The sequence below is a fragment of the Marmota monax genome, unplaced genomic scaffold (assembly GCF_021218885.2).
Source record: "Marmota monax isolate L192 unplaced genomic scaffold, Marmota_monax_Labrador192_F-V1.1 WCK01_AAM20220418_F8-fsc00080, whole genome shotgun sequence".
In the NCBI taxonomy this organism is placed as follows: domain Eukaryota; kingdom Metazoa; phylum Chordata; class Mammalia; order Rodentia; family Sciuridae; genus Marmota; species Marmota monax.
In genome coordinates this window covers 3,936,305-3,950,775 of record NW_026694750.1, presented here as the reverse complement: position 1 = coordinate 3,950,775, position 14,471 = coordinate 3,936,305, and the positions used below count along the sequence as shown (strand labels likewise).

The following is a 14,471-nucleotide window of genomic DNA, read 5'->3' as shown; positions in this document are numbered from 1 at the left end:
CACAGCACCCAGCTGACACTTCCAGCCTGGATCCCTCCCTACGGGGCACCAAGTATCATGGTGACACCTGGGTTCAGGTCAACCCCCAAGCTCTCCCATCTCCTGATCTCCTTTCCTAACTCCTTATGGATCAGCCACCCAGGAACTAATGCCACCAGTTTAAAAAAAAAAAAAAAACCTCTTGATACGTTTCAGCCCTGTTTCCCTTAGCAACACATTTAGTGTCCCTTCATGTAGTTGATTTGTGCTAGCATGACCTCCCTGAGCTCCGGGGTGCAGGGACACTCTCATTCTTAGGATTTGGGGAGCTGGAGGGAAAAGCACTTTGGGACCCAAAAGATGTGAATCGCATTTCCTTTTAGCCTTTGTCTTGCTGGACAGAGAGGTCCTCCCTGCTTGAGGCTGCCCACGCCTACAGACCCCACTCTCGCCATTGCAGATGAGCTCTGTGATAAAGGCAGCCTTCGTCATTTCCTTTCCAAGACCCAGGTCATGCCCCGCTTGCCAAACGAGGCCCCGGCTGGTCCTGGCAACTCTGGACCAGGAGCCTCCGTGAACCACTGGGGTCCTCCAGCTGGGTCACCAAGGCCTCCATGGGCAATTTATTTAACCCTTCCCCAGCTGCTGCCTTGCTCTCCACCACCAGGAGCCATCTGTCACTCATCTACCCATCAAAGTGACCCCATGAGATCTTTCAATACCTGCAGAAGTTTAGCATCATCTGCAAACATGGAGATGTAATTGGACAACCCTTCTCCCAGATCACTTGTAATGATTTTAGATAAGCCGAGGCCTGGCCCCAAGCCAGTGTGAGCCCGGTGGTCTCCATCTGTCCATTCAGAAATGCTCCGCACATCTGCGCCCCGCAGGAGCCCCGGGGAGGCAGGTCTCGCTGCACCAGAGCTCCGGAGAAGTCTCATTCCAGAACGGCTTCACCTGCTAGGAACCTTTGGATAGAACCTTCTCAGAGGCTTCTGAGAAGTCCAGATGGGCAGGAAACTCTGGCAACCCTTGCCTCTTTATCTGATCTGCTCATGGACGGTGACAAATCACCCTGTGCCCTGCATTCTCTGAACACCCAGAGCCGGCCAGGACCGGGCTGGGCATGGTCTGCCCCACTGGTACCTTTCCTCCTCACCTTCAGACCGAAGGAGCAGAGCCAGCCAACCCCTCCGCCAGCATGGGTCCCGGAACCCTGCACCAGGTGGAAATTGTTTAACTAGATTCCCATGACTGGAAAATTCTGGTAATTGTGTAATAACAACAGCAGCAGCACTCAGCAATTACCCAGGGTTTTCCATCTTCAGACCACTTTACCCACATTAAATAATTAAGTCTCCCAGCCTCCCTTCCAGGCGGGGAGGGCTGCCGGCCCCAGACACCCGCTGCCAGGTGCTCGCTTGATGAGGGCAGCCCTTTCAAAGGGCCTCGGGGCTCCCCTGGTCAGCAACCTCTGCCCCCATGCAGACCCCCCAAGCCTCTTGCTGGGCATCACTCCTAGCTCCCCAGGCCCTGCTGGGCATGGGCGAGGAACCGTACCTGGGCTGCAGTGGGGGTCCCTGGGCCCAGCTAAAATACAGTTGACCACTGGCCTTGCCTATTCCTGGGGGCCTCAGGCCACCTTCTTAGTTCCTGCTCCCTGCCTTCCCTCTTTTCGCTGTAACTGTCCCTGACTTTGAGGACCTGGGTCTTTCCCTCGGAACTCATGTCCCTAGGAACTCATTTAGCCATCCCTCTATCTCCCCTACACGCCCCTGTCTGACAACTGTGGCTCCTTGATATGGAGACGGGGTGTCTGCAGCCTTGGCCTCCCCCAAGGAGCTCGCCTGCCTGGTGAGACCCTTCCAGCCGCCCGGCCCTGTGTTCACAGCCTCGTCCTCTGCACCATTTAGCCAGTTCCCTGAACCATTTTGCACCTGTGCTGCTGTTAATGGGGCTGTTTGCTGCCCCAGATCCTGAGGCTGCACGCACAGCCCTCCTCCCACCAAGTCCCAGGGCCCCGGGGTCTGGGCAGAGTAGGGGTGAGGAGATCCAGGATCTGAGTGCAGGCTGGTTTGAGCAACAGGAGTCTCCACCCCTCCAACACTCTGCTCTCTGTGAGCAGGGATAGCAATAGAGGAGTGACTCGGGAGGCCCGAGTGGCTGAACCAGGACACACACGTGGCCAAAGCTGAGGCCCAGCCCACAGCTGGCTTGAGAAAGCCATCTTTGGAAACAGAGGTCCCCAGTGGAAGGTGTGTGCTCAAGGAACAGACACACTCCTGCCCCGTCTCGTGCCTAGAGCACCCAGCACACCCACAGCGAAGGCAGTAGAACACAGCAGCTCCATGCGGCAGAACCCAGGAGGACCTTCCCCCACCTGTGTGTCCTGCTGTCTGGACTGCAGGGCAAAGATCCGAGGAGACAGCAGCCTCAGAGCCCAGTGACCCCAGGAGACCTGAGCCGCAGGTGCCACCCACTCTGGCCCTTCTTGGGAAGTAGAGTTCTCCATTTCCTTCCACCCTCCGGGTCTCAGCTCCAGGCCCTCAGGCCCTCCAGGAGGCCCTCGGTGGAGGACAGAGGGGAATGGAATTCCCCCTCCAGGGGCCTGGGGACCATCAGCCCCCACCTCATACCTTTACCCAGGACGGAGAGAACAGGTGGCAAGCTGCCCGGGGGCAGCTGGAGCGGGGGCAAGAGGATTTTTCTCTGCCTTGCAGCCAGGTGACACCCACAGCCCCGAGCTGCCTCCTATCATCATTTGTTCACTCCCTAATAAATCCTGCCCTTCTCTCTGCCAGCTTTGCACTCCTGTTTATGGGCTTCTACCCTCGTTGTTTATGAAGCACCCAGGTACAGGGAAGGCTGTGCCTCTTAAGACCAGGCTCATGGGGCGTACGGAATCTGCATAAATGGTGCTAATATGACAAATGCAATAATAGAAAGGGCTTGTGGCGCCAACGACGCCGATTTACTTGCTCACCCCCCCCCCTTCCAGCTGGTGGCACACGGGCCGCCCCCGCACCCCCGAGGCAAGTGGGGAGGTGTGTGGCACTATTACATGCCATTATGACTTTGTGGGTAATGTATACATTTCCACTATCACACAGCCTCTCTCCTTCATTTTTCATGAGAACTGGCACGAGATTAATGACTGAGCCACAGAAGAAACAGAACGCCATGCCACTCTGATTTATTGACCACTTAGCGTTGATGAAGCTGCAAACAAGAGTCAAACAGATGTTGCAGCTGCATTTTTCTTTATCAAACCCAAGGTCTTTTTGCATTTTTAACCACTTCTTGGTTTGCTGTCCTGCTTCCTGTATAGCAAGGGTGCTGGCTGGCTCTGGACCTCCTCCTCTCTGGTGGTGGCAGAGGAGACAGGGCTGGGGCTTTGGGACCCCCACCTGGCCTCCAGCCACCAAGCATCCACCCCAGGAGTGTCCAAGAGGAGGATGTGAGAGCCCCAGGGCTAAAATTTGAGTCCCCTTAGCGGGTCTCCAGTGAAGAGCTTGCGCTGTGCCCCCAGCTGACCCCAGGACGTCTTACGCACACCCTGGGTGGGCTCAGCTTGGAGGACCTGCTCAGCTTCTCCCTGCACACTAGAACCCCTCTCCCACCTCCATCTCAAACCCGTTACAGATTACGGAACACTGTAATTTAGCAGGCAACGTTGGTGGCCTTAAACGTGAGTGCTGGCTGGGGGTCAGGTCCGTCCTGAGCCCTTTACCTGCCTCACCTCCCAACAAGGTTAAGGCCCTGCTAAAGAACAGGCGCTAAGGCTGGAGAGGTCAGCTGCCAGCCCATATGTCTGCTGCACCCCTTTCTCTCTCGTCTGGTCTTTGCCACCCAATCTCCTTTCTGTCCCCAGCTCTGAGTCCTCATCTTGTGCTCCCTGGCTGGAGGCTCTGCGAGGGAGAGCTGTGGCCCCCAGGCTGGTGAGGACCAGTCGGGGAACACCTGCCCCTGCGGTAAACTGTAAATCTGAAGTGTCTGAGGCAGGAGCTGCTGCATGTTAATCCAAGTCCCAAGGACCTGTAGGCGCCCCCGGCTGTCCCCGTGCTGCCCACCCAGGCCCCAAATGCCAAACAATAGCTAACCCTCCAGGAGCTGACCGCAGTTTCTTGTTCAAAGCAGTTTTATTTCCTCAAATTGCTCATTGTCTTTCTAAATGGAAGCCCTACCTCAGGTTGCGGGTGACACTGGCCCTCAGAATTGGGTGGACTTGATGCCAGGATGCTGAATGAGGTCACCCAGGCGAGACAGAGGCTAGGGAGGGAGAGAGCACCCCAGCAAGCAGGCTGGATGACCACGGAGGAAGGGCCTATGCAGGTAAGAGCCAGGACAGCACTGCAGGCAGCCGAGCGGCTGGACTGCCTGCTAGGGTGAACCGCAGGACTTTTCTGGTTGGTTTGGTTCAGTTTGGGTGGCAACTGGTGGTGAGAGCAGCAGGGCTCTCGGCCATCCATGGGGCACTTCCTGCCTCTCAAAGGCCCTGCCACAACTCCCTCTGCAGCCCTGGGGAGAAAGGCAGGGCCTGTTTTCACTTCTAGATGAGGAGCCTGAAGCCCCAAGAAGCAGGGGTGGGATCTCCTAGCCCAAGACTCCTCCCAAAGGACTCGGGAACCTCCTGAGACTCCCACCACCACGTCTCCCTGGGGATCCCTATGGGGAGCCTTTACCACCAACTGAACTCCAGGACATTTGGGGTTCATCTTCAAAGGTCATGCTCACTTAGGGGGCAGCCTCTAGCATCTTCCTGGAAATTCCACAGCCCAGGGCCGAGCGGCCCCCATCCCAGTCCATCACACAGCCATGGGGCAGCATGGAGGGCCTGCAGGATGCTAAGGCGAATATAGTTTTTCTGCCAAAACACCCCATAAAATGTATAACTAATGACTAAAACTGCAATGTTGCCAAGAAGGGATATGTGCCCCAAATTTCTAAAAATACCTCAATTCCTCTCTTCCTAAAGCCAGCCCCAAGCCAGGAGAGGTCCACCATCAACATGCCACCTGGGGAGCCCCAGCACAGGGCGCACGGCACAGGGGGTAGGGGTCAGGGGGATGGGGGTGTGTAACCTGGGTCAAAGACAGAACCGCAGGAGTCCAGTGCAGCCTGCTCCCACCTGACCCAAACCCAGTCTCCTCCACCCTCACGGGCTGGGACTTCCTGCTCACTGCTTTGAAGCAACCAGAAAGGAAGGCTGAGGGGGACCTGAGGGGACCACAGTCTGGCTCCTGTGGATTGGAGGGCAGCAGATCTAGAATCTGGAAGCCAGTGGTCACAAATGTGGGGTCCTCTGTGAAGCCTGGAGGGTTGAGGTGCCTGGGGGTGCTCGTCAGGGACAGGGTGGGGCACCCACAGCCTTCACGGGTTCCCAGAGAGGACTCACACCTAAAGAAGGTTGGGAACCAGCCGTGCTTTGCAGTTGTCTAGACGGGGCCTCCCGTTCAGGAGCGCTTTCCTATCCTTCGTGGACCCAACAGTCCAGAGACCCCAAGTCTGGGAGGCAGAAAGACCAGAGGTCACAATTCAGCTTTATTTCAATCCTCAAAACCTGAGTGCAACATCTCCAGATGCTGGGGTCCCCAGGGCCTCGTCTCTGAGGCCTGGAGGTGAAGCAGATGTGCAGAGCGTGAGTTGCCATCATGCCTGGGGGTGGTGAGGCAGGGGAGGCAGAGGGGAAGACTTCCTGGAGGAGGGGGGATGCTGACCCTGTCCTCAGAGGGTAGGTAGAGACTGGCCCTTCAGGCAGACTTCAGAGCTTCCAGAAACAGCAGGAACTTCAGGGTGTGGGCTTTGATTCCTTAGCAAGCAAGGCCTTGTGGGCACAGCCGCTGCCTGCACCGCCCCTTGGCCTCCTGCAGCCCTTCCCAGGAGCCCAGGCTGTGCTTGGCTCAGCGAGGCTGTGGGTCGGAGGCTGCAGCCTTTCATCTCCACAGGGCTGACCTGTCAGCTCCCTCCTGCGGGGCCAGGCTCCTGGTCCAGAGACTGGGATCAGAGGAAGCCCCAGGTAGCCTGCTGGCCCCTGCAGCCCTTTGATCCTGCCTCACCCCACTCAGCAGCTGACACTGCTGCCGGGCCAGGCCAGCTCAAGTAAGAGCCCTCAGCCTGGCCCCAGCCCGGGAGGCCAACATGCTGCTCTGCAGGGAGAGGGCAGGACCAGGACCGTTGCTTCATCCTTGTGATGGGCATGGCAGATCTGCCCAGCCCACCCGCCTCTTGGGCATATTGCAAGGATAAAGTGAGACGGGAGGTGGGAAGGCATTTGGGCCAAACAAAAAGAGGCCACCAGATGTCTTGGCAGGTCTGGAACTTGGAGTCGGAGCCCTGGCTTCCCGCCCAGGCCCCATCTCTCGCCAGGCACTGGGCTTTGGGCAAGCTTCACCACGCTTGTCTCCAGACAGAGGGTGCCCGCCCTGCCCAGCCTGCCTCCCTGGCTAGCACGGGCACCAAATGAGATAATGGCTGGAAAGTGCTTTGAAAAGAAGCAAGTCCTGGGCCAACGTCAGGGATTATCACTATTATTGAGGAGCGCGAGTCCCGCAATCCAGCAAAGCTGCCACAAACGAGAGGCTCCCCTTGGCGTTGATTTAATTTCCTGGTTAACTGAGCGTTGGCAAGAAAAAAACTATTTCCAACCCTTATTGGAAATCTTTTTAAATTTCTCCCGTCTATGTTCTCACACCAGTCGTGGTATAGTCTTGAGTCTTTATTTATTAATGGCTTGATTGATTCACATATTCATTTCGTGCTTTTGCTCTGACCACATCCAAAAAAGCAGGTGCAGACTTGGCTTCTCCATGCCTGGGGCCCTGCCCATCCCACTCTGGTGCTTAAACCTCAGCTGGGAAAGCTGGGGCACGGGCCGGGGCCGGCACGGAAGGGGCTTCCACACAGTGTGGTCTGTACTTTCTCGTGGGATCTCTGTATATTCTCATTAGTTTCCTTAGAATCATACAAGAAAAAAAAATAGCTCAAGAAATGCCTGCAGGTTTGGGTCAAAGGGCTCAGCCATTTCTTTCCAGGTGTGTCCAGGTGCATCTGTGGAATGATGTGATTGTTTTTGACAAATTCACAGGCTGAATAAACAGCCTGACAGCTGCCTTTTCTTTGTTTTGTTTTGTTGTGTTTTGCAATAGGGTCTTGCTAAGTTGCTCAGGGCCTCACTGAGTTGTTGAGGCTGGCCTTGAACTTGCCATCCTCCTGCCTCAGTCTTTTGAGCCGCTGGAATTACAGGCATGCCCCAGGCTCAATGGCCTCACTTTCCCGCTTGGGGGGATGGCGTGGAAAGGCCCCAAGGCCCCGTGCTCGTTGCAGCAAAGCCGCTACCCCACAAAGGTCCCTTGGCGTGTAACCATCAGAAATAGTGGTGGGCAGTAGGGACGAAGGGTGTTCAGATCGAATTCACTGGGGAGAGGCTGACCCTCTTAAATAGAACCACGTAGGGACCAGCGGTGTCCTCAAGGTCTTCAGCCTGACCAGGGGGTCTTCCATTCTTAAGCCCCAAACGGGCTTCTAAGGAAGTATCCCTAAGACCCTGGGTGGCAGCTGCCTCCTGGTGGAGGCCACAGTGGAGAGTATGGGTGGAGCTGTGTGCAGGGAGAGGGCCCAGCCCTGAGAAGCAGGGGCCTCAGGCTTACAGCTCCTTCCCCCCGGGAAGAAGGGCAGGATGGCACCTGGGTGGGGAGGTCCAGCAAGCTGTGATGAGAATGCAGGCGTTGAGTGCAGAGCGGGGACGAGGGACAGTGAGGCAGCTGCTAAAGGGGGCTGGGCAGGGATACAGCCGACCTCACAGATGGGGTCCTTGGTCACATGCTTACCTGCTGGTGTGGAGGTCAGCGGCACCAGGGGACACTGGGCAATGTCTGAAGACTATCCCTGTTGTCACAGTAGACAAAGGAGGAGTTTAATGGCAGAGGGTGGTAGAGACCCCGGAGGTCACTACCTTCCCACAGTACCCAGGACCCTCCCCAACAGAGGATCACCCAGTTCCTAGCCTCAGTGTGCCCAAGTGGAGCAAGCCTGGGGTGGGGACAGTCCCTGCCTGCACCTCTGGGGGCCTGGGGCACCTGCCCTGGACATCCTCTGTGCCGCCCGCATGCTGCCCGTCTCTGTGCTCTCCCCCCAGAACCCCGACATCGTCCTGGTGCACTACCTGAACGTGCCGGCCATCGAGGACTGCGGGAAGCCCTGCGGCCCCATCCTCTGCTCCATCAACACCGACAAGAAGGAGTGGGCAAAATGGACGAAGGAAGAGCTCATCGGGCAGCTGAAGCCCATGTGTGAGTAGCCGCACAGGGACCAGCCAGTGCCATCCAGGCGGGGCCAGGGAGGACCCCCAGCGGCCATGGGGTCCCAACCACGGAGCCCCGTCTTGCTCAGCTGATGGCGCTGCTGGGAACCTGGCTTTCACAAAGCTCCCTCATGTCCCTACGTCCGCTTGATCCTCAGGAGCCTCCTCTGTGACTCCCAGGCACAAGATGGCAGGTCCATACGACAGACGTGAGGCTTAGAGACACAAAGCAACAGGGCCAAGCATGCCTTGGGCCTGTGTCTCCATGCCCAGACAGGATGCAGGGAGGCCAGGGAGGGAAGGACCTGGACCCGGGGCTGCCTCAGCCCAGACTGGGTGGGGAACCCTTGATGGTGATGGAGCTGGATTCCATTTTGTAGGCAAAGCAAAGCTTTCTGAAGCCGTCAGGTGCGAATCACTGAGTGCAAATCACAGCGAGTCCAGGAGGCTGAGGCTCAGCTGTCCCTTGCTTCTGTGGGCCACAGCTCCTGGCCACTACAGGGCTCTTAATGCCACTCCAGCCCCTGACAGCTGGGCTCTGCAAGAACAGACCCAGGGCTGCCAGCCTGAGAGGAGCACGGAGTCGGCTGGTGCCAACAGGGGCCCAAGGGTGCAGGTTGTCCATCACCCAGGCTCAGGCCAAGGCTGGTCCCTTCAGGACCTGAGAGAGCCCATCTGTGGGTCTCTCCAAACCAGAGCCACCTGGCTGGAGGGAAGTCGCAATTGTCAGGCGCCACATACAGCAGAGCCACTAATGTATCTCTTCCTTGGAGATCGAGCTAAGGCTGGGGCCACCTGCAGTGATCAGCTCTTCCTGAGTCCCCTGGAGGCTAAGATCCGAGCATTCACACACCAGCCCCCCAGCCTCAAGGTTGGGGATGAGGGTCAGGAGGGACAAAGGGTCCTCCATGGGAAGAGAGGCCTTCTAGGGGCAGTAACTCGGCAAACACCAAACTTCCTCTCATGCCGTCCTCTGAGCCAAGTGCCCCCAGGTTGGGGGGTCCGGCCGGTCTGGCCTCAGTGCTGCTGCCTGGAACCTGGAACCAGGTGGTCCCAGGGCCTCCTGGGCATGGGCTGCGTGCTCACCTGCAGCTCCGACCACCTCCCTCCTGCTTCCAGGGGTCTGCCTTTGACTCATCACCCAGTGCTGACGCCACTGGGTGCACAGCTCCTGCCATGGCCACAGCCCCTTCCCCTCAGCCCCGCACCCTGCCCCCAGGCCCTGCCTTCATGCGCCTCTCGAGGTCGGTCTCCTTGCTGCCTGCTGTCTTCACTGGCCTCCCACCCACTCACTTTTAGAGCTCAGCCCATACAGCCCCTTCCTATATGCCCCTCCCACATGCACCCAGCATGGGGGCCTCCTCAAGACCCCCCAGGGGAGACGTCTGTATGAAATCAGCCCCCATCGTGATTAGCCAGAGTGGCCGCCGGCCTCTTCCTCCTGCGGCGGAGCATGCGCCTGCTCTCTGCGCAGCACTGGGCTCACGGGGCTCCTAGAAGGAACCATGGAGTGTGAGCAGGGCCCCGAGCAACAAAGGCCCTGGAGCTGAGGCCACCCAGGGACACCTCCCCAAGGCCAGACCAGTGGCCTGGCATCAGAGGGCCTGCCCTCCACTTCTGATCCAGCATTGAGGGGTGCAGGCTAGCCCTGGGTGTGGGACTCTGCCCCTCCCCACCCTGGCCTGCTCACCCTTGCTCCTGGGCCAGAGCAGGGACTGCTCGTGGTGGGCTCTGGGGCCACCTGGCCAGGGCAGCAGGGAGAGCCAGAGCTGGGGAGGCAGCTGGGCCCTGGTCCTGGCTCTGAGGCTGCCTCACGTGTGACCTCACCACCCTCTCTGCTCTCCAGGTCCCCCTCCACAAAGGCCAAGAGTCCAGGGGCCTCTGTTCCCAGACCAGCTGCTTCCAACCAGCTGGACAGGGCTCACTCAGCCCCTGGCTTGGGTCCCATGACCAAGGACAAGGGTTCCTCCTCCCTCCCATTTCCTGGGAGTTGGAGTCACTGCAGGTGCTTCAGGATGGCCAGAGTCAGGTGCTTCTGCCCCTTGTCCCAACCCTCAGTGTCCACGGTTGGAGATGGCAGCTGTGCCCCGTCCTCTCCGGGCCTGCTGTCCTTTCCCCTGTTCACCAGCAGGAGCGACTCCTGTCAGATCCCACTGCGCATTAGGGCCCCTTCAGCAGAGAAAGGCCCATCACACAGCCAGGAGCAGCCGCTGGCCCAGCAACAGGCCCGGGAGGGCAGGAGCAGGGACCCGCCAAGACATGCTTCCTAGAGGAGCCTTCCCTGGGAAGGTGGCCGCGACCCCGGCCTGGGCCTCCCAGGCATCTCTCTCCTCCACCGAGAGTGCTTCTCCTCAGGCCACCCCCTCACCATTTTCCCTGGCACCTCCACCTACAGGAGCGCCACCTCCGGGCTGGGTGGGGGACTTAGGCTCCGCGGACTCCAGGAGGTGAAAACCAGACCTGTGTTGGCCTGGGACGCTTAACTGGAGGGGCTGAGAGCCTGCCCAGAATCCTGCAGTGCATCACGGAAATTATGTCAAACGACAGCAAACTCCCCATCAACCCAATAATGCTCTGCTCTCGGGTCTCGGGGGCAGAGCTTGCCTGCGCGGGGCTCCGCTTACAGAGAGACGCAGCCCGGGAAACACGGCTCCCGGAAACGCTTTAGATGCCCATCAGGACTGGAGCACGCAGAGGGCACCAGCTAGCCGTGTTTGGGAGAGCACAGGTGTGCCGAGAGCCAAGAAGCCATCAGATTTGGTTCCAGGATCCGGAGTGCCACCCAACGTCGCAGCCAAGCACATTAGCTTCATCACATCTTCACATAAATCACAGTCCTTCAAAGACTTCACAGTTGGATTTCCTGATGTTTCCAAATTTCTCTGCCCTACAGCAGAGTTGTCAGTGCCTTAATCAAAATGTTGTGCTTATCGGCAGGAAAGGGAAACGTGGATCCGCGGCCCTGCCTCACCTGTCTCGAGATGGTCTCCTACCTCAGGTATCGCAGATACCTGTTCCTGAGGCAGATTGGTTCTGAGGATGCCACCTTGATTCTTGCAACCATGCCCTTTGGACAGAAGGGGCCTTCTGTTCAACCTACAGCCTGAGGAATGCCTCTCCAGATAAACACACACAGAAAAAAAAAAATTGAGCTGGGCACAGAGCCGCACGCCTGTAATCCCAGCAGCTCAGGGCTGAGACAGGAGGTTCACAAGTTCAAAGCCAGCCTCAGCAAAGCAACTCAGTGAGAACCTGTGTCTAAATAAAAGAGATGCGGCTCAGTGGTTGAGTGCCCCTGGGTTCAGTCCCCGGTAGCCACCCCCCAAATTAAGATGTCTGATAGAACTCCCGATATGTTTCCAAAGATCCTCCCTGTCCTCTGTAACCCCTTCCATAGTAGTTAGAATACAGATCCCGCTGCTAGGGAAAGTACCAAAATAACAGTGGCTTCAATAAAACAGAAGCGTATTTCCCTCTCACATAATTTGCAGTGTGGGGTTGATGTGGCCGGTCCCCGTGGAGGCTCGTTCCAGCTGGCTGCTCTGCCATTCTCAGGGAGTTATTCTCTTTTAATGGTCCAAGTGGCTGCTCCCGCTCCTGCCATCACAACTTCATTTCAGTCAGTGAGAAGGGGAGAAGAAAAAGTGGAGGGTGATCTTCTTCCCTTTAAGGATGAGTTCCAAAAGGTACATACATAATTTCCACTCATATGTCATATGGTCACTCCGGGTTGCAAAGAAATCTGGGAAGTGTAGTCTTTTGCCAAGCACTTTGAGGAATAAGGTTCTGCGCGTGGGTGATTCAGGGCGGAGCAGAGCTGTGCTCAGCCTGTGGCTTCGTCTTCCTGGCTCATGGTGTACAGAATCGCTCATCTCGGTTCAAGGCCTGGGATGATCGTCTGGGGTCCCATCTGACTACTGGAGTCAGCTGAAGTTCACACGGCTCACCCTGGGTGTGCCAGGGCCTCTTCCAAGGCAGCTGGCTGGCGAGCACCAGCTCTGCAGCCGGCTCACTCCCCGGTGTGAGCGAGGCCCAGGCGGGTGCCGGCCTCCCTCCTGGGTCAGCCTCCGGGAGACGACCCAGTGGGGGCTGGTCTCAGCCGGGTTCTGTGGCCTGGTTCTGCCAGGCCGGGGGGGAAACTTGGCCAGAGGTTCTAGGCCGCTGCCCCCACCTTCCAGAGCCCAACCTCCCCTCTGAGAGCAGGTGGCCTTCTGCCCTGGCCTGTTTCCTGGCAGCTGGACCAGGACAGACATGCCAGCCACCTCCCAGCCAGCAGGGGGTGAGGGTGCATCAAGTGAGGGACAGGGGCGTGGCTCCAACGTTGTGTCCACAGCCCTCCCAAGTGGTGAGCCTGCCCAGCTGTGCCCACCTAGGCACACTCCTGGAGTGCCCTGGCTGGCTGGCTCTGCATCGCCAAGCAAGGCCTCCCCAACCCCAGACGTCACTGGGCAGATCCGTCCACTCCCCTGGCCCGGGCTCTACCCGGCCTTCCTGGACCCTGTGCCCCTCCCGGCCCCGAGGCCTCTGTGTCCTAGGCAGCACTGGGAGGTGAAAGCAGAGCAGTGGCCGGGGAGCCAGCCTGGCCCCGAGGCCTGCGCCCTGCCTGCGCCAGGCCACGCCCTCCTGCCTCATGAGCGCACGCCCACCTGCTCACACGGCTGCCCTCGCAGCCACAGGCGTGTACATGCTCAGGAACAGGTGACACACGTGAGCTTGCAGGGAGATGCTTGGTTCTCCGGACCCCACTCCCAGAGCCGCCTGGCCTCCATGCCGGGAGGTCCAGACCAAAGGCACCAGTAGGCCTCGTCACACACCCTAGCGCTGCCCCTGAGAAATGGCTCTCCGGGCTGGGACAGCAGTAAGGGTGGAGGAACTTCCAGGAGCAGACAGCAGCTTGATGGAGCCTCAGGCCTCGGCCAACCACCCCTCCTGGTAGGTGTCCTGGCCTCTCTGAGCCTCCACATCCTCCTTCCTGCCCAGGGATGATGATGGCCCTCAGGCCCCGTGGCCTTTAAATGACATCACAGAGGTAAAGGACAGTGTGTCCAGACGGCAGCCACACCGTGAGAGGAAACCACCCGAAGCCGAGCGCCAGCTGTCTCTAGAGCCTGGACCTGCCGAGCCAGCAGTCAGCTTGTGCCAAGCGCTGCACAGCAGGGGCCACCCAGAGGCCATCTGGACAGTCCCTCGGGGCCTCCTCCAGCCAAAACCAAGCCTCGAGCAAGCTGCCAGAGCTCCTGCCCAGTCGCCCAGTGCTAGACCCCAGGGAGGTGCCAGCGGGAATGCCAGGCCCTGCCCTCAGGGAGCCCAGAAGAGGCGGTGCCAGCTAGCGAGCCCAGCACGGTGGGCACTGTGGGCAGAGCTGGCAGCCCTGATATGACGCAGCACCCTGGGGCTCGGGGACATCCTGACAGAAGGAGGGCCCGGCTCTGGCCTGAGAAGCCTGTGGGATTTGGGAGCACACCAGAGGCCAAAAGGGGCTCCAGGCAGGGACACAGGAAGGAGGAACAGAGGGAAAGCGAACAGGAGGGGCAGAAAGAGGTGATGGGCCTGTCAATCAGGCTTACAGGGCTGGGCAAGAAGTGCGGAGGCCACGCTGGATGTGGGGGTGGACGGATGAGGGGTGTGAAGGGGGAAGGGATGGGGAGCGTGAGGGGGTAGAGGCCATGGAGTATGAGGGGGTAGAGGCCATGTGGGTGTGCGGGGGGCCCTGTTAGGTAAGGGAGGGAGGTCATATCGGGTGTGAGGCCACTGAGGCCATGTTGAGTGTGAGCTGGGAGGTCCAGGTTGAGTGCGGGGGTGGAGGTCAGCCATGTTGAGTGTGAGCTGGGAGGTCCAGGTTGAAAGGGGGTGAATGTCAAGCTGATGACGAGGTAGCTTGGTGACAGCTTGGTGACAGAGGCATTGTGAGTGTGGGTCTTGAGGGTGCTGTTGTGGCTCCCCCGAGTCCTCAGTTACCCCAGTCCTTTGTCTTGGCTGCAGCCTGTGGTGTTCCAGGTCTCAGCCGCTCTCCGGGCTCTCCCAGAAAGAGCCCCCTCTAGCACAGCGCAGTAGGGGGGCAGCCCGCGTGGCTGTGGACGGGACCCCCTGGCTGAGCCGTGCTGCAGCAGTAGAGAAAGGAGACAGAGGCAGCTGTCCCTCCCTGGAGCTGCTGGCGCCCTGGAAGGCCAGAGGCCAGCGAGCAGTGTCCAGA

The 14,471-nt window shown here is 58.8% G+C and overlaps 1 protein-coding gene across 17 annotated transcripts in view; it reads left to right on the top strand.

Annotated features, from left to right (window-relative positions):
- Positions 1 to 14,471, top strand: part of Camta1 (calmodulin binding transcription activator 1) — a 767,538-nt gene that overhangs the window by 656,719 nt on the left and 96,348 nt on the right. For all 17 annotated transcript variants that reach the window (XM_058572711.1, XM_058572707.1, XM_058572718.1 and 14 more), the window contains one exon: positions 8,114 to 8,267. In XM_058572711.1, coding sequence (XP_058428694.1) covers positions 8,114 to 8,267 — 154 coding nt within the window. The remainder of the gene's footprint in view (positions 1 to 8,113; positions 8,268 to 14,471) is intronic.